This window comes from Cryptomeria japonica, chromosome 8, assembly GCF_030272615.1.
Source record: "Cryptomeria japonica chromosome 8, Sugi_1.0, whole genome shotgun sequence".
In the NCBI taxonomy this organism is placed as follows: Eukaryota; Viridiplantae; Streptophyta; class Pinopsida; order Cupressales; family Cupressaceae; genus Cryptomeria; species Cryptomeria japonica.
This window is the reverse complement of record NC_081412.1, coordinates 408598051-408624307: the sequence shown is the minus strand read 5'-3', so window position 1 is coordinate 408624307 and position 26257 is coordinate 408598051. Positions and strand designations below refer to the sequence as shown.

Sequence of the window (26257 nt, the reverse complement as noted above, 5' to 3'; positions counted from 1 at the left end):
CCTCCTATGTTATGATTAGATTTACTCTTTTATTTCATTTAATGCAATCAAAATGAAATTGTGATAAGATATGCAATTAAAAAAAAAATTGTGGTAATTTAATTAATGAAGCATTAGGGTTCATTACATTTTCAACTCCCCTCTTTTTAATAAATGTTTAATTATATGAGCAATCTAGTTCTTAAGGAGGCTGAAACCTTCAACTTGCTATAAGTTGTTCAATTTTCGGCCCTTTTCCATCGAATTGAAATTATAAATACCCATTTAGAATATATATATATATATATATATATATATCCAATTTAGGTTTGGGTTCAGGTTTGGCAATTTGCTAAAAAGTTTTGCCCAGTTTGAGTACAGCTGGGTTCAGCCATACAATATATATAACCATAATTCAAAATATGCAAAAATAAATATAGAACATGGCTGAAAGTTGAATATTCGATGACCCAGAAGTCGGTTTTTTTCCCTGGGTCACCCAAGGCTCTGCTCAGGGTAAACCCAGCCCTTACCTAAACTAGGATCCTTACCTTGTACGAACCAGTGTAGGCACAGGCTGTTTTCTAAGCAAACCCAGTAGCACAGAGGTGGAGGAATGGGGTACAGTAAGAATTGTCCTCACCAAAATGGATAGCAAAATTACTGTCAAATCCAGCAAAATTGAAACTAGCTAATCTGATCTTTCACTATTGAACAAAAAGGAAAAGATCATTGGTTACATTCAGGTAGAAATAAGGTTTATTTAAGCAAAAAAAGTACAACTCTTAATGAATAAGGCACTTATGTATCGAACAACTTCAGCCAGGTAATGCCATATGTTGAATCTATAGGTAGAGATTATAAGATACCTTCTTTTTTTCCATAAAGAAAAATATATATTGAAGTTAAAATATTAACAAAAATGAGACAAAGTGATAAATAAGTTCCAACCTTACGAGTTTTACAAATTGCTGCAATTGGAAGGAAAGAATAGTTCTTTCTGACAGCAGCAGAAAAGTTTAGGATACATACTTGATTCTTCACCTTCTAACATTTATTTGGTCTGTTATCTCTTTTATAGAAAAAGGGATGCTATCCTACAACTTCGAACAATCTGTGCCCCATCTGAAAAAATAGTTGGTCTGTCACAATTAAGTATGAACCAAGCCATATTGTAGAATCATACTTAGCCTGCAGAGGATCAACTCCAAGGACGGGGACAATCTTGAATAAGCAATATTTCCTCGAGCATCTAGTTTTATAAATAAGGAATTCTCTCATTATACAATAATTAGGCTTCCTTCATAGTTCGGAGCACATTTGTTAGGGGTAATCCACCATTTATTGAACCGAGGATTAGTTGTTCATATAGTCAGATCCAACATTTATTGAACAGACAGACCAATTTATGAACATGTAAACTTTACAAGATAAATAAGGAACAGGACAGCTATTAAGCTGCTTTTACATATATGAGAAATTAGTACAGAACGAGTTACATCACAATTGGCAATGGCTGCAGAACAACTGGAGTGATCGATGGACAGAAGTGCACCAATATAATATTGAATGTACATGAGATCTCTCAAAATTAATCTGTTTAAAGAAAAAGTTTCTAATTACTGGAATCCGTTAAACAAAATTCTTGTCTTCAATGTATTCTTGCTGACATGATACTGTACATCATTGTTGTCATTTGACATCTCTCAAGACACCTTAAGATAGGGTTCCTAAGGATTGACTCCTCTTCCCTATGAGCTTATGCCCACCAATTTTTTTATCTGAGCTTCTCCTAGTACTCGATGCTCTCCAATGCTGAAAAGTAAATGTGATAAGTCTTATTAGATTCTATATGAAAGAAAATGCTACAATGGGGACGGATATAAATAAATGTAATGCACATTGTAGAAAATAAAGTAGACGTGTTCCATTTGTATCTTTACTTGTATGGACAGAAAAGACGCATCACAAGCAAATGCTTGTACTTAGTACATTCTGAAGGGCAGAAAGCATAAAAGAAAAGACATGATATGATGATCCATTTGACCAAAATAAATAAACATCCAAGTATTATAGTCAATGCTTCTTGAAAATAATAAGTACCTCATGAGAAATTTGAAAAATAGCAATTAAAGACTAATCACACTAATAGATCAAAATTTGACGAAGAAGATTAGCATTTTATAATATATACTAAACCAAATTTTCAGCATAAAAGTTCTCCGACACACAGCATTCATGGAATACTTTTTGTGTCTAAGTTTACTTCGTAATCACAATCTCAGATAGATTGAGCTATGCCGAAGCAAATGATATAAGCATCAAATTACAGTATACAAGAGAACCAAGGGCGGTTGGAGTTTTCAAGCCAGACTCAAACAGAAAAGGATTACTGTGTACTTTTTCATTTATAATTAACTAGCTGAGCTGCACAAGGCAATGAGGGTACCATTCCCACGGTTTTCAGGTTTTGTGAATATGATTTGAAGTCTCTCTAAGCATTCATATTTCAAGCTCTTAATGCTGGTTGTGGAATAAGCCAGATTCTTATTTCCTTTCTACAAAAATATTTCAAGTCGCTAACAGAGAAATCCCAAATCACACTTTCAAGTTCAACATATGCATGGCCAAATCTATGTATCATGCACATCAAGATCCTTCTTGATTTAACCTGTGACAGTTTGTTCTAGAGCCTTTTAAGGATGGCATCTTAGGTATCTGAAACAATTCCAAGATCACGTGCAGAATTGATTTTGCGAATTGTGTAAGTTGTGTTTGCAAAGGCCTCTCTATCTCAACCATGGCTACACATATCAAGCTAGAAAGAACATAAACCTATTAAATCAGGTACAAGGGGCCCTTAATAAAGAGAAGAAAAAAGTATTAGAGATTATGAAGTGTTATAGAAGAAGAACAAATTCCCCTCCTAGAACATGAGAAGATTCAATAAGGCTCCACATAAATCAGCTCCTCAAGCTCGTATAGCTCTCCCCATGCTATATCATCTCATTGGTCCATCTTAGTAGAGCTTCTCAATTAATAATATCAACCATCTTCAAGCTCATATATCAATTCAAAAGTTCATCTTGGATGTCTCATCATCAATGACATCAAAGAGCACAAACTTGCCATGTGGAACTGCCATGTGGAACTACTATAGATGACCATCAGATAGATCCACAGGCTTTACAATACCTCAGCCATTCTTTAGAAGCACTCCTTTGTACTTAATCTCTCAAGAATCCTCCATCGAGCCACCATTCTAGAGCGATGGTCTTTCTTAGCTTCATGAGGATAATCATATTTTGAATTTGAATCATGATCCCAATCAATATTCCTAGTAGTGGCGTGCTTATGTGTAGATTTCAAATCCTCATTTGCACAGTATTTTACTCCCTTTAAAGAGCTTAATTCTTCTTCTCGCAGCCTCAAATGCATGAACTTTCTGCTTAATCATTTTCTATGTTTACAATGTTTTATGATATGGGAACAGTGAGACTATGAACCAAAATTTGGGGACAGTGGCAGGTGGAGCAAATATAATACACACATACATAAATATATATTATATAATTTTAACATGATTAATAAATATTTATTAAGTAAACTAATTAATAATAAATATATTGTATTATTATAAGTATTAAGTCTTCCCCACAATTCCTATGTTTCTTTGACAAAATCCTCATTATTTTTGATCAAATCTTCATTCTTCAGAGAACTGACCATGAAGCTAGGGAATCTAATCAGTAGGGTTACCAAGAGACGCATCTCCGAACCCTTGGGATGCATCCCCAGGACCAGGACGCGCCTCTAGTCTCCAGTATGTTTCTAAAGTTAGTCGAGTGTGTAGGGTGTAGGAGCCCGATGTCTCCCGACGTATCCCACAAAAAAATTGGCGTCTACGGTAAAAAATTTAGGTCAAACAACAAATAAACAAAAAATGTGATGCCTTTAGTGAAAAAACCGAAGCATATAGTGAAAAACACGGGCTCTTGGAGTCGAGAAAAGAAAAAGCGTGATGCATCTATGTTGGAAAAGAGTCCAAGAGAACATCAACAAAGCCTTCAACATTAGAGTTATTGACCTAAAATTTTAACTGCTTCCAGGTTGTTTAGATTCTTGCCTGTTGTGACGTTTTCACACATCGCCCCATTGCAAATGGGGACCCCTGCTTTTTGCTTTCTAGGGTTTGTTTTTTAGGTCTTTTAGGGTTTTCTTAGTTGGCCTTTGCATTTTGAGTGTCGCCAAGGGGATCACCTGGATAGCAGGTTCTGCTTGAGTTAGGTCAAGTTGGTAAGTGATGAGGTCTGAAAGTCCTAATCCTGAAATTTGGCTAAGTCTGGAATGTCCTGATCCTGAAATTTGACTAAGTCTGGAAACTGAAAAACCTCCAAAAATTAGATTTTGCAATATAGCTCCTGGAGGTCTGAAACCACTCTCAAACATCCTGAAAGTGTCACTTATACTTAAATGTTGTATTCCATAAAATTATCCTGTCGGAGAGTTCAAAAAAGTCGGATTTCGCTCCTGACCCTCTCAGGGGGTCCAAAGCGAATCTCGCCCCTGACCCTTCCAAAGGGTCCAAGGCAAAAATCAACCTAGGACTCATTCCTGGCCTTATTTGACCAAATTTTGACTTGCAAGGCATCTTTGAGGACAAAACACTTGTTTGGATGAAAAATGAGTAAATGAAGAATTTTGGCCAAGATTAGGAATTTCGCTCTTGACCCTTGCTGAGGGTCCAGAGCGAAATTCATTATAAACTTCATTTGCCACCTTGTTTGAGCTTGAAACCTTGTTCCTGGCCTTGAAAACGATCTTACCTTGCCCTGCAAAGTGATTTGAAACTTGAAGATTGAGTAGTTTAGCCTAGATTGTGAATTTCGCTACTGACCCTCTCTGAGGGTCCAAGGCGAAAATGTTGTTCAAGTTTATTTCTCGCTAATTTTGGCTAACTTGTTTTGTGTAGGGTTTCCCGGAGAGAAGATTGGACGTTACTGGATGCATTTGAAAGTTTGAAAGTTTGAAAAATGGTGAATTTTGGGCAACAAAGAGAAAATCGCTCCTGACCCTCTCTAAAGGTCCAGAGCGAAATTCTCAAAAACATTTTTTCTTGCAAAGTCAAAGCAATTTTTATGGTTGGAATGGATGCGTAGAGGTATGTTTTACCCATTGAAGAAAATTTGGAGGGCCAACAAGAGGTAGATAAGCTTGAAATTGAAAAATCGCTCCTGACCCTCTCTGAGGGTCCAGGGCGAAATTCTCCATGAAGGTCATTTTTAGCATTGTTGTGATAAAGATGAGGTATTAAAGGCAAGATGAGCGGTGGAATAAGCATGATGAAGCCCCCAAACTTGTTTAAAGATCAAGAGATGATGTTTTATACCAGTGTTCCACGGGCGTCGGGGACGGGGGGACGGCGGGGGGGACAGCAGCGGGGGGGTGGCGGGGTGGTGGTGCTCATAAACTTGTACATATACATATAGTACTTGAAAAACTAGTTTTGAAAAGATGTATAACAGTATAACAATATAAGAATTAGATTTCAAATGAAACTATAGGAAATACCAAGATTACTTAGATTAGTGATACGTAACTAATTGCTAAAAGTAAATAAAATTTGACAAATGAAATTGTCAAATTGGAGATTTCTCATTTCTATCATATGAATATCGAAAAAGGAAAACGAAAATACGAATATCTGATGCCATTGCAAAGTCTATAATAATAAAGATGATTACATGATTCATCATTACAATGAGTAGCCAAATACAAATACGTGTAGCAATAGCATTACAAAAGAGACTAGAGTCAAATACAAAATGACAAAACTGAAAAGTGAAAACTCAAACTGTAGCTAATGGAGGCCTCTAATCATCTGCGAACTCCTCCTCACTAGAACTGCTGGACTCCTGAGGATCAAGGTCCCTCAAGCTCACACCAACTAGCCCTGCATCTGAAGTGGTAGGATCATCCTCATCAATCTATGAAGGCTCCTCTGGCTCTACATCCCATCGTGCTGCTGGACTCTCCTTGTACATAAGTGTCTTGCGGTCAATGAGACGCAAAGCACTGTGTACAGCCACAAGCTTCTCTGCTCTCTTAGAGGTAAGTCTGTTCCTCTTAAGAGAGTGGATGAAGCTATATGTAGACCAGTTCCTCTCAGCAGCTGAAGAACTGGAAATCTGGGATAGCAGACGAATGGCTAGAGTGGTGGTCAAAGATTTCGGGCCATGACAATTCCACCATAAAAGTGGGTCCTCCTGTGCCATGTTGTCTATATCCATCTTTGCCGCATCTGAATAACCTCTAAGAGTGGCAAATCTTCCCCACTCAGTGCGCATTGTGTCGGCATCTCTGGAATCAAACACTTCTCTATGCACTTAAAGAAACCCGCCTTCACCTCATCATCCTGAATCGGTGTCAGTCTACCCAGTCTAGCCTTGTACCACTTAGGATTCAAGGCAAAGGCAGCCATATGCAAAGGAGTGTTCAACTTGTCCCATCTATGCTGAATGATAGGCTGGATTTGCTCATTGTAGAATGCTAAAGAGGGGTCCTTCACTCGCACAGCAGCCCTCATCTGGTCAAGCATAGAGTCAATGCACTCATACACCTCTCCAAGGTTAGGTGCATCCCCATCCCCATATCTGATCACCTGGAATACTGGAGTAATGATAGAGACAATGTATTTCGCATCAGTCCAAAACACATCACTCTTCACTATCTCCTTCACCCTTCTCCCTTGCTCTTTCTTGGCCTCAGCCCACCTATTCCACTCATTAGTCATAACCATGAGTTGCAATGCCTCTTGCAACTCAATCATTCTCTCCAAGAGAATGAAATAGGATGCATATCTAGTCTCAACTGGTTTCAAGAACTCCTTCTTCGCGAAGGTCCTGAAGAGTGCATGTGAAGTGTGGTGGTTGCAGATAAACATCTGCACATCTCTCGCATCGATGACCACTCCTCTAATCCAGTCTATCTTCCCCATGTCCTTGAGTGCATTGTTCATGGCATGCACACAACATGGGGTCCACCAAATGTGTCTATAGGCTGCCTCAACGAGTCTCCCTGCTGCTCTACACACATGGGCTGCATCTGTCACTACTTGGACCACATTTTGTGGCCCAACCTCCTCAATAGCCTCCCTGAGGACCTGAAACTGGAAATCAGCATCTTTAAGATGCCCTATACAATCAACTGCTCTAAGGAAGTATGGGCCCTCTGCACATGTGACCATGACGTTGATGAGTGGACGATGGCTAATGTTCGTCCACCCATCCATAACTATGCTGCACCCCGATGCCACCCAACATGCCTTCATCTTCTCCATCAAAATATTGATCTTGGAATAGCTTTTATCCAAGATCGAGGTCCTCATTTTCGTCTCCCCTGGTGGCACATAAGATGGTCCTCCCTTGGCCACCATATCCATCATCTTCCTATAATAAGGAGACCATGTAACATGAAATGGAATGCCATTGGCAAAAAAGAAATTGCCAATGGATTCATCTATCTCATCTCTCAGCTGCACATTAAACATATCAGTAATGGGGTTGCTCTGTGTTGTTTGCAACTTACGTTTCCCAGCCCTGGCGGCAGTAGAAGTGGAAGTGGATGGAGATCCAAACATCATTCCTCCCGTCTGCGAAGCATGAGAAGTATGAAGTGCTGCCCTAGCAGACAAAGTAGTAGGCATTGAAATATTTGTGTCATCTGGAAACCCCCAAATCCTGTTAAACTCAATTCCGTACTGTATATTTTTGGCTTCCTCCAAAAACTTACAATGTTTCACGCCTTTTCCTCTCCAAAACAGAAAGTGTGCATTCACCCTACTAATGCTACCGAACCATTCTGTGTCACAAATATTGCACTTCCACTTCCTTGTTCCCCCACTTGAATGTGATGCAGTGCCTTGTACTGATATTCGTGAAGCAAACTGTTTTTAGAGGAGACTTAGGATCAAAATGACCCCTAGCATATGGTGCCAACAACTCTGAAGGGCAACCTCTACTAGTTGGTGCACTTGCCATAGAGCTAGATTGGGCTCCAGGATCAGCCCCATGGTCACCCCCCTCATTTTCAGGTTCATATTATGAATCATTCTCACTATGAGAATGGATTTCCATGTCATCTTCACTCATGCCTTGGGAGCTCATTGTGAAATTGACACTGCATTTCACAAAATGAAAATAAAATCAGCCTAGTTTAACAATATATTTTTAAATTGTTTTCCTATTCATCTCAAAATGAGATTTGATGTTGAATCTTGAGGGCAAAATGATTCATCATTTTGCCCTCAAGATTCAACATCAAATCTCATTTTGAGTCTTGAGATGAATAGGGAAAAAAAATCCAAAAATGACATAGAACAATGAAAATCAGAAAATATTCAAAAAAAAACAAAAAAAAGTTGAAAAACCCTACCTTGTGCTTGAAAAATCTCTCCAAAATGTAGAAGAATCTTCTTCTTCCTCTTCTTCTTGCTTCTTCTAGCTCCTATCACACTTGCAATCAGCTTTTCTCACCCCTTCAATCAATCTTCTTCAAGTTTTTCCTCCTCTTTAGCTTGCTGGAAAAAAAAATCAGTTTACCAAAATGAGAGTTAAATCTGAAAAAAACATGCTTTTGTGTTGTTTTGGGGGGTTGGGTGGGGCCCACGTCCAATTAGGGTTACCCCTTAATCCCCCCAAAAGGCACATGTTTTTTAAAATGTTGCCTTTTTTGTTTGTTTAGGCGTGGGGAACCGGGAGACACCTGGGCGTCTCCCCGTCCCTCGAGAAACGCCAATCCCCCCAAAAGGCACATGTTTTTTAAAATGTTGCCTTTTTTGTTTGTTTAGGCGTGGGGACACGGGAGACGCCTGGGCGTCTCCCCGTCCCTCGAGAGATGCCTCGCGTGGGGACGCGGGAGACGCCTGGGCGTCTCCCCGTCCCTCGAGAGATGCCTCGCGTGGGGACGCGGGAGACGCCTGGGCGTCTCCCCGTCCCTCGAGAGATGCCTCGCGTGGGGACGCGGGAGACGCCTGGGCGTCTCCCCGTCCCTCGAGAGACGCCTGGGCGTTTCTCGAGGGACGGGGAGACGCCCAGGCGTCTCCCGCGGAGACGCCCAGACGTCTCCGAGGAGACGTCTCCACATCTCCACGTCTCCCTGGGAGACGCGGAGACGGGGAGACGTGGAGACGTCCCGGCAGCATTGGGTGGCGGTGGCGGGACGGCGGGGGACGTCGCGTCCCCGTCCCCCCGTCCCCGAGACGTCCTTGACGGGGGGACGCGCCCAAAAAGGGGGGGGGACGCGTCCCCGTGGAATGGGGTTTTATACCTTAGAAGCGATTGGGAGTCTAAAGAATAAGGAAATATACCAAGAAGCAAAAAAGGCGCTCCTGACCCTCACTGAAGGTCCAGAGCGATTTTCTTGAAAGACACATTATTTTATCACTTGTTGGGCTTAAAGATTTATTCATAGCATGAAAAAGGAAAGTCCTTCCTTATCAAGGTGATTTCAAAGGGAAAGGTGAGAGAAAATAGCTTAAATTTGCAAAAGCGCTCCTGACCCTCACTGAAGGTCCGGAGCTAGATTCTAAAAGTACAATTTTCTTGCAAGGGCAAAACAAGTTTTGTGATTAAAATAAATGGAAGAGGGTGTGTTCTATCCGTTGAAGATAATTTGGAGAAACAACAAGGCATGAACAAGCTTAAATTTGCAAAAGCGCTCCTGACCCTCTCTGAGGGTCCAGGGCGAAAAGGTCCTAATAGCACTTTCCTCCTAGAGATCAAGTGAAATCAAACTCAAAACTCCAGTTAAAAATGCCATTTAAATGCCTAGATGAAGTTTTGGACGAAAAAAAGGAGGTATGCAAGGTCTAGATTGAAAAAATCGCTCCTGGCCTTCACCAAGGGTCCAGGGCGAAATTGGTAATATCCTTCATTTTTTGCATTAATTGAACGTTGACGTTCCTTGAAATTCACCAAAATTTGCTAACTTTGGGGCATTTGAAAAAATTAAAATTAAATTGGCATTAATAAATTGATTTTAGGCCTTTAAAAATCGAACCTTTATTGTGAAGGCATTTAAAATTATTTTTTTATTAAATTAATATTAAATGTGGAGCGCACAAGCCCTTATTTTTACTTATTTTGACAAGTCGGCCTTCTTCTTAGTGGGATTTTATTTTATTTTAAAGCTTATTTGCTAGGTCGGCCTCAACAAGAATCAAGGTAAAGCGCTCTATATATTGGAGGTGTTTTTTCACAATTCAAATCATTCAATCATCCTTTCAAGTGCGAATTTGGAGAGCTAATTGAAGGTGCGAAATCTAGCTGGAGTGGAGCGAATTTCTACTAAGTGTGGAGACTAAGGAGGGCGAAATTCATTTTGAAGGCTATTTGAAAGGCAAATTTCTTGCTAGATTGGAGGAAAATTTCTAGATTTTTGAAGAGACTAGTGGAGTTTATTCTTTTCCAAGCTAGAGGAGGCGCAATTTGTTCAAGAGAAGGCTTTGATCTACACTTTGCCTAGCAAAATCTATTTTTTTTACATCATTTCTTAGAGTTTAAAACTCAAGAGGAGGTATGGCGAAATCATCTTAACACCCTTGTTCAAGGTTTGATTTTTAGACCTTTTTTTTGGAAAAATCTAAGTATTACATGGTTAATTAGGAAATGATAACTCAAGATTTATCATGAAGTTTCCTAATTAAAATCTTGAATCTTCCTTTTAAGTTTAATTTCTAGACTTCAAGATATATTACTAATTTTGAAATGTTGTGTAGGTATCAAGATGGCAACTCCAAAGTCCAGAGGATCTAAAAGTCTGCAGGTTCTCATCAAGGACGATCAAGCAAGGATAAGGGCGACTTCTCCAATCCAGCATTCCAAGGCGAGGTACATCAATCATCCTGCACATCAAAGACAAAAGGAGTTAGAGCAAGGGTTCGTTGAAGAAGCAGATAGTTTCAGAAGAGTTAATTAAAAGCTAGCTTCTCAACAACATCAAGTTGAATATCTACCAAGTTACAAGTGTCAGACAAGGTGGCATCCTAGTCATCACTCCTCCAGTCGGGTTGGTCCACCTTAGCATGTCCAGATTCAATGTACCTGACTCATGGAAGGTGGCACAAACTTCAATGTACCTACCCCAGCTATCCATTGGTCGAATTTTCCAGAGAAGACATGTGTCCTAAAGATGCAATTTTATCATTGGTCAAGCATTAAATGTTATGTAATGGTTGTAACAAACCCTAATTAGGGTTTTCATTGTTGAATCTTGGCCATTGATCTCAAATTCATCTGAGCCATCGAACTGTATTGTGGGCACTATATAAGCCTCGACTCTTCATTTTGTAAAGGCAATAGAAAGCAGTTAGAAAGGAATAGAAAATAGTTAGAGAGAAGACAGATAATTAGTAGTTAGAATAGTGAATTAGTCAATTGATAGAATAGCAATTAGAGTAGAGTAGAGAGAGAAGGCAAAGAATTGTTGCCAAGATGTTGTTGTAAAAGACTTGTGAAACTTCATTGAAGAAATGGTGAAATTTATGGGTCGATTCGACAAATTGCATGGTCTCTATACTTCTCATATTTGATTTCATGTTATTAGATGAGTGGAAGAAATGTGCTTGATTGATGGTGAAATTCGTATATCCATACTACTAGCAGTTTGTTGATTGCAGACTTGCCTTGTGTAGTCAACTGGAATCATTTAGCTTAAGCTTAACTTCAATTGTTGCTTCTTCATTGATATGCATCAGCCTGATGGTGTCTATGCCTGCGGTGATGATTTGAACATCATAAAGCTTTCCTTCGAAGATCGCACTAACTTTGTGGAGATGGTCCTGGGATGTCAAAACAAGACTTAGTTAGAATTTCATCAAAGATCATTCATTGCTCCTACATTCTTAGTATCAAAATTAGATCCTTTCCTCACCCTCATCTTTTTTCCTTTTTCAAATCTAAGGCAGTAAAATCCTGTGTTCCAGCAATATTCAAAGCAAATCAGACGTTTTAGTCATCAAGTGTAAGTCCCCTTGTGATTCCAGCAAATCACATCGTACCACAGAGAGCTTATCCACACGTAGAGATCCTATAGCAAAGAACCTTGAAGTCATCCCGATTGATCCTTTTCGCGATATCTTCAGCATTTGGAGACTTTACTCAAGAGAGGATAAGGTACCCTTGGGTATTTTATTCTGTGTTTGATAGTGTACAAAAAACACGTCAACATTGCCCAAGAAGCATTTAGTAATTTATAATTAGTTTTCTAAAGGTCCAAGAAAATGGCAATCAATGTTTTTGCAAAGCATGAAATGGGTCCTTGGATTTTAGACATCATAGCAACTTACAAAAGCACCAGTGAACATACCACATGGTATACCATACTACAAATTTTCATTTAGTTTTGTCAGCCATAGCCAGTGGTATTATCAAATTTAAAAACTAAATTATTACATACCCAAAGATTTGTGCAGAATGTTTTGAATTTGAAGCCCGATTCATATCCACCTCTTTGAAGATCAAAAAGTAAAAGCTGTTACTAGAACTTTGTAAAAGTGGTAAACCTGGATCATGAATGCATACAAATTTCCAAGTTTGAAATTATATCAAACTTTTTTGTTATCCAATTTTCCAATTTTGCTTGTCTTAAAAATTCTAGGAAGTTTGGTGATTTCAAATTTTAACTGCTTCTAGGTAGCTTGTAGGGCTACCAACCTGAAAATTCAAAAACACAGTATACATATATAGATGAATAGTCGGAATAGAACTTGAAATAACCATAGATGTCTGAGAATAATTTTAGCTTCGTGATTGTTTGGGCTAATTTCTTTGTTCTTAATAAAAACTGCATCAGAGAACTCGAACACCTACATACAAAATGATCTATCACCTTAACTAGCTGTCTACAATGGCCTATATAGAGCTTAAAGATTTTCATTTCGAATAACTCAACTTTCAAGGTATTGGCCACAAAAAATTATCGAACTTGCTGATAATATTTTTTTATTTTTTTGTGCAAAATGTTAGGCAAGGGAAGACAAGCCTTGTATCCCTTGTGGAAGTATGTTGATCGTGTTTTGAGGCAAAAAGGACAAGGGAACAGCCACGATCAAATGCAAGCTTTTTCCAATGGCATGGCAAGGTACTTACACGAGGGTGAAGGCTCATTTCCTTCACATACTAGGAAAAGGTGTTGATCCTTCTCCAAATGAGACAGAATGATATGAGGCTTTAGGGGATCAAGAAAGAATTGATGGGAAAGTTTATAAGATGAGCTCCTCTTGTGCTTCAATGACAGGGGCAACTGCTGCAACTCATAATCAAAATAGAGAGAAAGAGGCAAATGTGTCTTCTAGAGATGTAGCAACACAACAATGTCATAAGAGACCACATATTGGCAGCTCAAACTCCACTGCAAGGCTATTTGATGTGCAAGGTCGTGAAGTAGTTGATGTAGCAATTGCATGCTTCTTCTATGCAAATGGAATACTGTTTAATGTTGCTTGCTCACCTTTCTACGGAGAGATGGTCCAAGCTATCAATAATGGACTAGTTGGATATAAACCACCTAGGTTTGAAAAGCTTGGCACAACTCTCATTGATAAAGAAACAATTCGATTAGAGCAACAAACTATACCAATTAAAAGAGTGTTGTCTACAGAAGGATGCAATATTGTGATGGATGGGTGGACAGATGCTACAAATCATCCACTAGATGTCATGGAAACATGCAGCAAAGGGCCTTATTTTTTGAAGGCAATAGACTGTTCAGGGCAGCAGATTTTCTCCATAACCATCTATGTGACAGCATTGAGGTGGGGACATCACATGTAGTTCAAATTGTTACTGATGCTTCCCTTGTTTGTAAAACAATAGGTATTATGATGTAAAAAAAGTACAAGCATATATTTTGAACACCATGTTATGTACATCATTGAATAAATGCACTGAAAGATATTGGCAAGTTCCAACGGATTCCAAATGTCATAGAAAAGAGCAGAAAAATATAGATGTTCATATGTAACCATCACCACACACAAGCCATTTATCGTAAATTTCCAAAGGTCAAACTTCTCAAACCTGCTAATACACAGTTTGCTTCTTATTTTATTCTTATTGATTGCCTTTGTGAAGTCAAAGGAACTTTGTGTTCCATGGTTGTTAGTAATGCATGGGCAGCTCGGAGACAATCTACATCAGATATTGTAGTTGAGGTGAGAGGTTTGGTCCTTGATGACCATTTTATTAAAATAATGTAATACTCTTTAATGGTCATCTTAGTTAGCTTAGGTAGTTTCTATTTCTAGCTTCACTTCATGATTGTTTCATTAGAAACATCGTCTTTGTAAATCTATTTAAGGAGACTTCACTCGTTTGTTTAATAACAATCAGATATTGAATTATTTGAACATGGTATCAGAGTGGGACAAAAGAAAATTTTTTTGAAGAATTTGTAATCCTAAATTTTTTTCTTTTGAAAATATTTTAGTGATTTTTTTCTCATTTTGAAAAAAAAAAATTATTTGTGTTTTCTTGCATCATGTTTGGACCTGTGCGAACCTGAGGGGTTTTGTTTCGATTGTCTAGGCGAATTTTGCTCTTGTGCATGAAGGTGACTTCTAGTTCGTGGTTTGTGGTTGCGGGTTTCCGTTTGCAAACCAGCACTAACATTATTTGCAAACTCATTCGTGTTTTTCTCAGACTGTGTGCCAAGGATTCGGGAAAATGTGGTGATCAAATCGTGGGCTTACTGTGGCTTATTGTAGGTGGAAGATCGGGGGTTTTGTTGAAGGAAAATAGCGCCCCATTTTTGCTCTTCTCACGTTCTCTGTGTTTTGCGGATTTTTGTCCACGTCTTCTGCAACCCGCAGCCTCAGCGTTTTTCATCCGCAAGGGTTTCAATTCTACACGACGACAGTGACGATCTTGTTTGTTTTTTGGCGCCATTTTCTTCCTTCCGCAATTTCCATTTTTTTCCTCTGCAATCACTAGTTTTGTGTTCTATGTTTTACAAAGGCAGCACGATTTTTTTTTTTGACCTGTGTCGCGATATTTTTGGCCTAACTTTCTGCGATTTTGCGAGTTTGTGGGAGGGTTCTCATGCAACCAATTCTTGTGTTCCCTCTGTTTGCATGCGTGACGTGGTGTTCAGGTTTGTTTTTTTAACTCACAAAACGGCTCATTTGTGTCTTCCACACTTGCAACCTAGGGTTTCATGGGTTCTTTAAATAATATTCCGGGTTTTATATTTTTTTTCCAAAAAAAAATGCCTTCAAAAAATTTATTTGTATGGGTTTTTATAAGTTTTCCTCAAAAATTATCTATCTGGGTTTTTCTAATTTTTCCTCAAAAATTATTTGTGGTTTTTAAGAAAAAATTATTGTCTAGTTTTGATCGATTTTTCACCTCAAAAATCGTGTCTGGGTTTTTATAATTTTTCTACTTAAAAATTTTGTAAGGGTTTTACCGTTTTTGCTCAAAAATGAAGTTTTGTATGCTGATCTATGTCTCGGGTTTTGTGACAACTACACACTGATGTTTCAATGTATGGGTTATGTGTGATTTACTCCTTAAAATTGTTTATGGGTTTTGATCAATTTTTCCCTCAAAAATCGTGGTTTCTTGCAACTATTCTGGATCACACCTAGAGTTGCTAGGGCAACAGTTTGCATAAGGGTTTGCTGATTTTTCCTCAAAATTGTGGTTTCAGTTTGACTACGTGTTCTTTGTGTCTCTGGCTACAGGGAGGGACAGTTTTGTTTCCCAACATCAAGTTGAACGGTTTCTAGTTATCTTGATCATTGACATTCTGCAGATATAGGGAGGGTCTGAACAACAACAGAGTGTTCAGAAGAAAAGAGGTAGCCTTCTTTGTGTTTCTGATCAAAAGACCTCTTGATTGTCTTCTATAGGGTTGTTAGGACGATGACCATTAAGGGAGGGTATTAAAATAATGTAATATTCTTTAATGGTCATCTTAGTTAGCTTAGGTAGTTTCTAATTTAAAAAAAAAATTGTCTTTTGAGATTTAATGAAATAAATTGCAGGAATTTAAAGAGGAATGCTAGAAAACCTTTCTAAACACTAATAATTAAATTCACTTTCCAAAAACTCAAGAACTTTATTGCTGATTAAATAAAGAACTGTACAAACTCTAATCAAATGTCATCCAAATTACATATAAGCAGATTACATAGTATAGCCAAGCTGGAATGAAGGTACAACAATTAGTTGCTATGGTACAGCCTGGCTGGGACTGCAAACAAGAGATTAATCTGCCCTGAAAAATTCCACTAATTGTAATCGCCCTTCAATAGTTGACAAACCCTTCAAAATCAGATCTGAATAACTCACAAAACCCTACGCTGGGACCATAAAATAGTACGACCAGCCTTGAGAAATGTACGGATGGGCTAGTGAATGGTACAACCCTCCAAAATGACCTTCAATCTCTTCCAATCTGCAAACAATCGACTTCCAGATGCCCTATCAACTTTGTAAACTGATTTCAATGATGCACAAAAATAATCTCCGAGTGAGATTATCAAAGAGTGACCTTGTGTGATCTTCCACACCTACAGACACTGATCCCTCTGAGAGTTTTTGTTCTCCGAAAGCCTAAAACTTCACCAACAAACCCTTGCTCCGTAAAACTTCATTGATTTCCAAAACATGAATGAATTAATGAGCTCTCAAGAGCCCTTTTATAATAACCTTCTCAAAAACCCATGACTTGGAGGAAATGAAATGCACTTTTATAATTTCATTTCATCTCAATTAATCATTTAATGTACTTGGCACCCCCATAAAAGCTTAATAAATGACCTTCTAATCATTAAAATAACTTATGCAATTAATACTCCTTATATCCCCTTAATATAAAGTCATTAATTTGATTAATATTATTAAAGTTGAAACATTAATAAATTAATATTAATCTTTAACTCCAATAAATGCCAATATCAAAACATTTAGTTAATTTTACTAACTACCCAATAATAGCCCTGGTACCCTCCAACCGTCCAGATGACTTACTATAAATAGTATGGGACCAAATGCTCAAGAGACTTACTAAAAATAGTATGTACAAACAAAGCCTGAAAGACCTCTAGAAGGCAAACCACCGAAAACTGAATCTCTAAGATGGAGAGTACTCAAATAAACAACCCAAGGGTCTACTAAAAAACCCTGACTTGTAATGTCCCCTTCTAGAATGGCTTGAAATTTATTGCTCGAAGCAAAGGTTGCCGCTTCTGGATATGATTAGAATTACTTGTAATGATCGTACAATCTGCAACGTCTGGTGTTGACAGGGAATATCTGCTGGAGTGAGGGATGATTTCTAGTGTTTCCCCTAACTGATGTATGCGACCTTTATGCCCATGGCAATGAATGCTTCAAAGAGCAGAATTGCCTATTATACGAATATGAGAATTTATACCAATTCCAATGATGATCGACTGAATGAGTTCGATCTCCATCTTATTCCTTGCACGGTGGGAATGGACACATTTTGAGAGACATACCTCTTCTCTCCATAATTAATTCACATCTCCTCATAACATCAATTTAATATGCAGATTGTGTCTCTTCATGATTAAGGACTTATATTAAGTCTTAACTAATAATGGTCATTAATTACTCTAATCACATATGTTATCTCTGTCTTCATCGATCTGCTTTGGTATTCAAAGTTATCTCTTAATTGCTGTTATTATTCGAGATGTTGGTCAGAACTAATCTCAGGTTTGCACACCAAATCATACTCAATCATTTATTAGATATATTTTTAGACTAATCGTTATACATTAATTTCTGATCATTCTGATTGTGCATCGATAATATGTCTTGATTTGACATAGCGTCTTATCGATTACTTGTGTCTTCATGTATGATCAATCTGTGGTATGTAGTGATGATCGACCTATTCAATAGTGGTGGATCATTGATGTCTTACTAACTGTGGGTGTATCAATAAATAGATCGCTGATTGTATACTTTGATTGATTCGCAATCAATCCTTCGCATGCACTAACACTGTGCATGCACTAACACTGTAATATACTGCATAGTGACTATCGATATGATTGGTCATTGATCACTATGAGATTCTTCTACCTGATATCAATATATCCTCAAAACGGAATATTCACCCAATAATGGAAGATCGAGTTGCTGCAAAGTCCCATACTTGACTCCATGGTGCTTGTGAATGGAGATTCATAGCAAAGATATCAAATCGTCCATATTCATATTTCACCTTTCGCCAAGTAATTCGACGTCTTTCCTTACTAGACCGCAACCCTGACACATATAGTTAAAATCGGTGCTCATAACTTAATTAATTTATATTGTTAGGTGACGATACTTGATGAAATCAGATATTTCTTTAAACACATCGCTGTCAATACTATTTCATCTCTTCACAAGGTGGCTGCTGTCATCCTTGGCAGATTGTGTCGCTGCCACATATACACTTGATAATCGAATAACTATATCGACTTCTACCTATTTCCAATAAGGAGTCTTCAGCGATCCTTTAGAGATATGGCTATAAGTTCTTTGAAGGTCATGGAATACGATTCTTTATAAGTAGATTATATTCAGGTCGTTAATGATTGTCCTCATCATAGTTATCTGGAGCATATAGATGATGATCGGCAATGGTATTGCTATTAATCAAGATGTATTGATGGTTTCTTGATTTATACTTGTAATTAATTGTTTTTCATAATAATAAGTTTTAAAATCTTTAATTAAATCTTATTTTAAGCGTATATCTTTATGTTCTGAATTGGGGGACATTACATGAATCACCCACAAAGCATCCCCAAAATACTCCATTAGCCTAGGAGGACCAATTTCATAGGCTAATCCATGAAAATTTGATGCTTAAAAAGGCGCAAAAATGGGGACATTACAGTCTGCCCTTCCCAAAGATTGCTTGTCCTCAAGCAATGCCCAATAAATCTAGCAATCATCTGACTGTTCAAACTAGAATTAAGAATGATTCTAGGGTCTTGTTGTGACCTTTTCACACATCATCCTATTGAGAATGGGGACCCTCTCTTTTTCCTGCTTTCTAGGGTTTTTGTTAGAGCCTTGTGACCTTTTGGCATCAGTATTGCCAAGTTTTGTCAGTTTTGAGTGGTCTGAGTTTTGAAGTCATGAGTCAATTTGTGCAAGCTAATGTCAGAACATGTAATGTCTTCTTCTCATTAGTTCGCAGATATTCACGGGATTGGCCTATTACTTGACCCTCGTAGGCCAAGAGGATTGATTAGGGGTTCATTTTTCAGTGATTCACGGCTTCACATTTCATGTCTACTTGATGTTATGGTGAAATAAGGAGATTACATGTATTGTGAGACGTGTGCACTTTAATTATAATTTAATAATATTTTAAAAGTGCAATTAAATTAATGTGTAATAAAATAATAAAGTGTACCTATAGGATAAGAAGGGAATCTTCTAGAAGGAATCACATGATTGGATATGAAAGAATAAATAGAGGAAGGTGGTTCATTGTTGAGCATCACTTGTTGTGAATATCTCTTCTTGTGTAGACTTCTAGAGCCGAAGAGTTTTATGCAGACAATCATTTGGGAACGAACACTCCCGATGATTAGCATAACTAGGGAGGTGAGAGATCTTCCGAGGGGTTGTTGTTGTGAGAGGGAGACATATCAGTCTTCCTAGGTGTGCTTATTGAGTTTGCTATATGCCATGGTGGATGAGTTCGTTGACTTTTCAGATTGGCAGATTTAGTGTCCATTGCATATCGATTTTTGATTAAGAAAGGATAGTCAATCTCATTGGAGGAGCATTGGGGGTGAATTGTGAGTTTGCTGATCATATCTTAGGTCTGAAGTAAAATCGAGCTGCTAACCCCAGACCCACGATTTTATTCATTCCTCTTTGTTTAAGCATCAAATCCCACTTTTTGAGGCCACCGATATTTTTAGGGATGAAAGGCAATTCTTCTTGAGACAACTGGAGGGAGATATTGTGGACAAATCGGTAATAAATCAGTCTGAATCATAATCATACCAGTCAACTCCCATCCTTCAATTTTGTTCATATCTCTTCAATTTGGCATCAAAAATCATCAATAAGGACAGCGCTGTGCTTAAGGAGGAAGGGCGATCATTTTGGGAGAAGATTGAAGGACTTGCAAGCTGTCATACATGAATATATCAGACCACATTAGCAGCAGCAGGGGTGATTTGTGAAGGAGGACGAATTGGCTCATTGGAGGGACCATAGATCATGATATTGCTTGCTTCTTCAAGGTGCTAAACTCCAGGTTCTTTTGGCATTATTAGTTCATTGCAATCTCAGTCTGAATGTATGAGTTAGTTGCTGTCATTTGTCTTCAGAAAGTCTGAAAAGGGTCCTTGATAACAGTCCATGTATTAGATCATATTGCTGCCAATGTAATGTCCCATTTGATAGTCATATGAAATAAAAAAAGGAGTATTGATTGCATCTTCATTCATGATTTTTTGAGGGTGTATGAGAACTGTTTGTTATAATGTCAGCTTGCTGTTAGTTCATGATTTTTGGGCCTAGTCTTATATATATCATCATTAGATAATTGTATATGCATCTCTTGTTAACTATCATTCAAGGAGAGTCATTTAGAAGTTGATTATTCTTAAGATATTCATGTGTGATGATCTCCATACTGAAAACTCTGTCAGCAACTTGCAATTCTCAGAACAGCATAACATGCAGTTTGGACAGTAAAATATTCCTTGTTCTCAATCATTTTAGTAGAGGGGATATTTCAGTGGTATCAGAGCCAAGATCCTACCATCCTGTGATTGATGAGTGAAAGGGAAATAAGATACTACAACAGGGAATAGCGGAGGCAGCATTATCACATTCCATAGGTACCTAAAGTTGACACATTTTCAGAGGCATTGAGAGAGTAAGAAAAAGATAAGGAAGCTCCGAACATGGCCGAGGATGATAAGGATGCAAGAATCGAACGGAAGTTCGATACCATGATTGACATGATGTCACGGTTGCTTGGAAGGATGGAACAAACACACCATACTCAACAACCTGAACCACAACAAACAAATAATTCAGGGGAAGACAGTGGGAGTGGTAGCCGCAATGAAGTAGAAGGAAGAGATATAACAACCAATCAGAGTGATGCCTACACTAGAGGATCCGTCACGAGACCACTTTTTCCTACCTTCACCCCACGTGAAGAACAAACGCAGGTTGCTGCCCCTGTACCTTATGCGGATGAAGCTCAGCAAGCATATTGGGAGTATACTACCTTGCCTCCTGACTTGAGAGATATATAGTCTTTTGATCAATTTATGAACCAGAGGAGTAGGAGGAACGGTGGGAGGAATGATTACCACACTCCAGCGCGGACCGATTATCAATATACTTTAGGGAAGATCACCATGTCTTACTTTGATGGGAGTGACAAAAGTACAGCGAGAGAATGGGTGCAAAAGTTGGATAACTATTTGTCACTCGGACCGATGCCCGAAGAGGATGTTATCAGGTTCGCCACATTACACTTGGAGGGTGCTGCTCACGAATGGTGGTATCATGGTCTAGTCACACTTGGCCACAATCACATCACCACCTATGCTGAATTCACGGACAGGTTGATAAAGAGGTTCGATCGTAAGGATCCGGAGATGTACTTCAGAGAATTGGCGCGGTTGAAACAAGTTGGTGGTTTGGAGACCTATATTGGAGAATTTCAGAGGCTTGCGGAGATGGTGCCTAGCATTTCAAAAAGGAGGCTGGTTATACTATTCATGGAGGGATTATTGGAGCCTTTGAGAGGTTGGGTTGAGGCATTCGACCCACTTACATTGTTGGAAGCCATGAAGAAAGCACGCAGTATGGAGCTTGCAGCACCCAGAAGTAAGTTTCCATCGAAATTTTCTTCCAACAAAGATAGTAAATTCCCTCACAAGAAGAATGAGAAATCAAATTTCAAAAACAAGTTTCTAATGGGTAGAAATTAGGACAGTTTGAATGATTTGAGGAAAAAACTCTGATTTTGGTGTAAGGCACCCTATACACCTAATCATGAGTGTCCCATGAGACCCAAGGCTAAGGCAAAGAAGATGGAATGGGTTTATGAGCACGAGGATAATTCTGATTTTTCAGACCAGCAGACTGATCATGAGGATGTAGAATTAGAAAAAGCTTCAGAAGTGTCTGAAACTGAGTCAGAAGGTAAGAGGACTACTATGTGCATCACTTCCTTGCATCGTTAAGGTTCTTTTCGAATGAGGGGAGTCACAGCAGGGCAGCGAGTCATCACTCTCTTTGACATAGGAGCAACACACAACTTCATTGATGAGAAGTTGGTAGCTAGGCGTGGGATTCATACATAGGATTTTGAGGGAGTTCGTGTTAGAGTTGCTGATAGTTTTGCCCTCACTTGTAATAAGATGATTATTGATCTCCCTATGCGTCTGAGTGACTATGAATTCAAGGCTGATTTCTATGTAGTCGATATGGGAGATATGGATGTAGTACTTGGGATGACTTGGATCCATGCTATTGAGGAGCTCACACTCAACGTAAAACATATGGAGCTGCAATTTGAGGCGAATGGAAGGAAGCATGTGCTTAAAGCAATCACAGACACGAGCTTGTGAATGATCTCTTTTAGGAGAATGGAGAGATTAATTTGCCATGATCAGCCAGAGTGGGCAGCAACATGTAGAATAATGCCTACACAGACGGAGCAGCAGAAGGTTGAATATGCACCTGATATATAGAGCTTGTTGACTAAACACCCCAAGGTGTTTAGTGCTATTCCACCATGTAGACCTCCTGATAGGGGTATAGAGCATATCATTGAGCTTGAGGAGGGTGCCAAACCCGTCATGATTACACCATATCGGCATCCGAAAAAGATGAAAGATGAAATTGAGAAGACCATCAAGGAGTTGTTGGACATGGGCCACATATGTCCAAGTAAGTCTCCTTTTGCTTCATCAGTGGTGTTGGTTAAAAAGAAGGATGGTACTCTACGGATGTGCATAGATTACAGGACTTTGAATAAGAGAACCATCAAAAACCGATACCCTATTCTGCGCATTGATGAGCTGATTGATGAGTTGCATGGAGCTTGCTACTTCTTGAAAATTGACTTGAGATCAGGATATCATTAGATTCGGGTAAGGGAGCAAGACATAGAAAAGGCAGCTTTTCGATGCCATTGTGGACACTTTGAATTCTTGGTTATGCCTTTTGGTTTGACCAATGCACCAGCTACTTTCCAGTCCACTATGAACAGGGTTTACATTTTGGTCTATAGCAGGACATGGCAGGAGCACTTAGCACATTTGGATGAGGTATCGAGTATTTTAGAAAAGGAGTCCTTGTATGCTAAGGAATCCAAGTGTGCTTTGGGATTGACAAAACTGTTATACCTTGGACACATTATCAGTGTTGAGGGGGTGCGGATGGATCCAAATAAGGTTCAAGCCATTATAGAATGGCCTATTCCTGAAAACCTTACATAGCTTAGAGGATTCATGGGATTATGTGGTTTTTACAGGCGCTTCATCAAGGGCTTTTCTCAGCAGGCAGCACCATTGACAAACTTGACGAAGAAGGGGGCTTTTGTTTGGATTGATCAGGCACAACAGTGGTTTGAAAAGTTCAAACAGTTGATGACCACATGTTCGGTGGTCTGTCCTAGATTTCTCTAGACCCTTTGAGCTTTAGTGTGATGCATCAGGAGAGGGTATTGGTGCAGTTCTTATGCAAGACACGCATCCTATTGCTTTTGAGAGCCAGAAATTGAGAGGGCCTGAGCAGACTTATAGCATATATGATAAGGAGATGTTGGCCATTATGCATGCATTCGCCAAGTTCAAGCAGTACTTGGTGGGTTCTAAATTCAGCATCAAAACGAACCATAACAGCCTGAGACATTTCCTTCGGCAACGTGACTTGAATGACCGCCAACAGAAATGGGTTAGTAAGCTGCAGGCGTATGACTATGGCATCACCTATGTCAAAGGGAAGAATAATGTTGTTGTTGATGCATTGTCTCGCAGGCCACATTTGAGCGCTATGATTGAGATTACTGAGGATTGGAGACATTTGATTTCAGCAGAATATGCTCAGGATTCATGGGCCTCTAGCATTATGGATGGTACAGTGCAGGATAGCAGGTACTCCATTGTAAATAATCTTATCATTTAAAAAGGGAGAATTTTTCTTGTACCAGGAGCAAAGATGAAGAGCAGGATTTTAAGAGCCTTGCATGATTCTCCCATGGCCGGACATCTAGGTTATTATAAAACATATAGACAGGTCAAGGAATGGTTTACTTGGAAAGGGCTCAAATCCGATGTTCTTCAGTATGTTAGGGAGTATCATGTTTGTCAGCAGAACAAGCAGGAACATACCTATCCAACAGGACTTCTCCAGCCACTTCCCATTCCTGACAGGAAGTGGGAATGCCTATTGATGGATTTCATTACAAGATTGCCTAGAGTCCACGGCAATGATTGTATCTATGTGGTAGTTGATTAGCTTGCCCACTTCTTTCCGATCTCAGCTACTTATTCAGCAGTGCAAATGGCAGATCTATTCTTCCCAGAGGTTTTCAGACTTCATGGGTTGCCTCGGACCATAGTTAGTGATAGGGACAAAAGATTCATGAGTAATTTTTGGCAGGAGTTGTTTAGACTCAGTGGTACCGAGCTTACTCCTAGTACGAGCTACCTGTTATCACTTGAACCTGCACCCCTCTTTGCTAAGCTATCAACTCAGCAGGCTTGTGACACATGGGAACACTCCTAGGCCTGTGGGTTGCCTAAAACTTGGAATGAGCCTAAAGAGAAAGTTGGTTCTTACTTGGTTATCACCTAATTTTAAAAATCTTAATGACTTTGCAGGGTAAAGGGGACGAAGGATTACATAAAAATGAACCTATTGTCTAAGGGGTGATGCACCAAACTAAATATGTGAAAATTTGGACAAACTTGATTAACACACAAAATAACAAGTAACAGAAAGGAACTCTTGCACAACCCAAAACTTCAAATCTCTGCACCAACACTTCATACGAACGCTGAAACATAAGAGTCTCAATAGGAGAAAAGATGTTTTCTCACAACCTGAGGTTACTCTTATAACTGGCACAACCTATGACCTGCAAATAATTAGAAATTCTTGCATAAAGGTGCTAATAGAAACACAATCACAAGGACCAAAGACATCACACCAAACTACATCAACATTAAGCACACAATATGAAGAAATCTGAGAAGGCAAAATGCTATATTACAGTCAAAAGGTGTTACAAAGTTGTCAAACTCTCTGCAACCTGAGTTACAAACTCCTTCCTTCTGCAAAAAGAACTCTGAAAATTACAATCTGCAAGAAGCAAAATGTAAGAACCCCTAAAAAGAAGACCAAAGGAGGTATATATGCTTTTCCCAAAAGCAGACAATGAATATAAAACTCCACCTCCTCTTGGGCGAGCAAAACCAAAAACCCACCTTTTGAAGACCAAAAACAAGCTCGAAAGGGAAAAACTTGGGCCAAAAGTCAAGCCAGCCCATGCCTTGCCATAAAAGCACTCAAATTCACCATTAATGACTTCAAAATATCTCCTGACAGACCTGCAAGCCTTCATTAATGTGGAAATATCCCTTTGACTTCTAAATAAATGAAAATTAAAAAAATATCTCATAAAGTGATTTATAACTTATCACTTTATTAAATATCTATCTTACTCCATTTTTACAATAAAGTCAAGACATTAATAAGAAAAATATTTAATAAAGTGATAAGCTATAAATCACTTTAATAAACATTTTATTCACACCCTCTTACATTTATAAAAAAGAATATAAATAACAAAAATATATATTAAAGTGTTTATATAAAAAGACACCGTCATAAATATTTTTACTATTTATATTTATTTAAATCTCATGCTTCGAAATTTTAATACTTATTAAGTGATTATATATTATCACTTTATAAATATTTTACATAACTTATTAAGTGATAAGATATAATCACTTAATAAGATATCCTTGCATCACATCTTGAGGGATAGAAAATATCGACCTCTTAGCAAATTCACGGGAGATAGTTTCAGAGAGAAAATAAAATGAAAACAAAGGCGAAAATGCCTTAAGCTACTCAAAGATATTTTAGGGGAAAAGCAACCCTAAACTCCTCATTTCTCCTCTTCACATTCAATATTTTTTACTTCTCTCTGCGACCGCCATGCTAGGGTTTGGGAGAATTTGCACCAT

General features: G+C 38.6%; 1 protein-coding gene across 1 annotated transcript in view; it reads right to left on the bottom strand.

Moving 5' to 3' along the window:
* Window positions 1-1410: 1410 nt before the first annotated feature.
* The window catches only part of LOC131028583 (putative ribosomal large subunit pseudouridine synthase SVR1, chloroplastic), a 225056-nt gene continuing 200209 nt past the window's right edge, over window positions 1411-26257 (bottom strand). Inside the window, exon 10 of the mRNA XM_057958895.2 lies at window positions 1411-1794. Within this exon, the coding sequence (XP_057814878.2) occupies window positions 1731-1794 (64 nt within the window). The 3' untranslated portion in view covers window positions 1411-1730. The remainder of the gene's footprint in view (window positions 1795-26257) is intronic.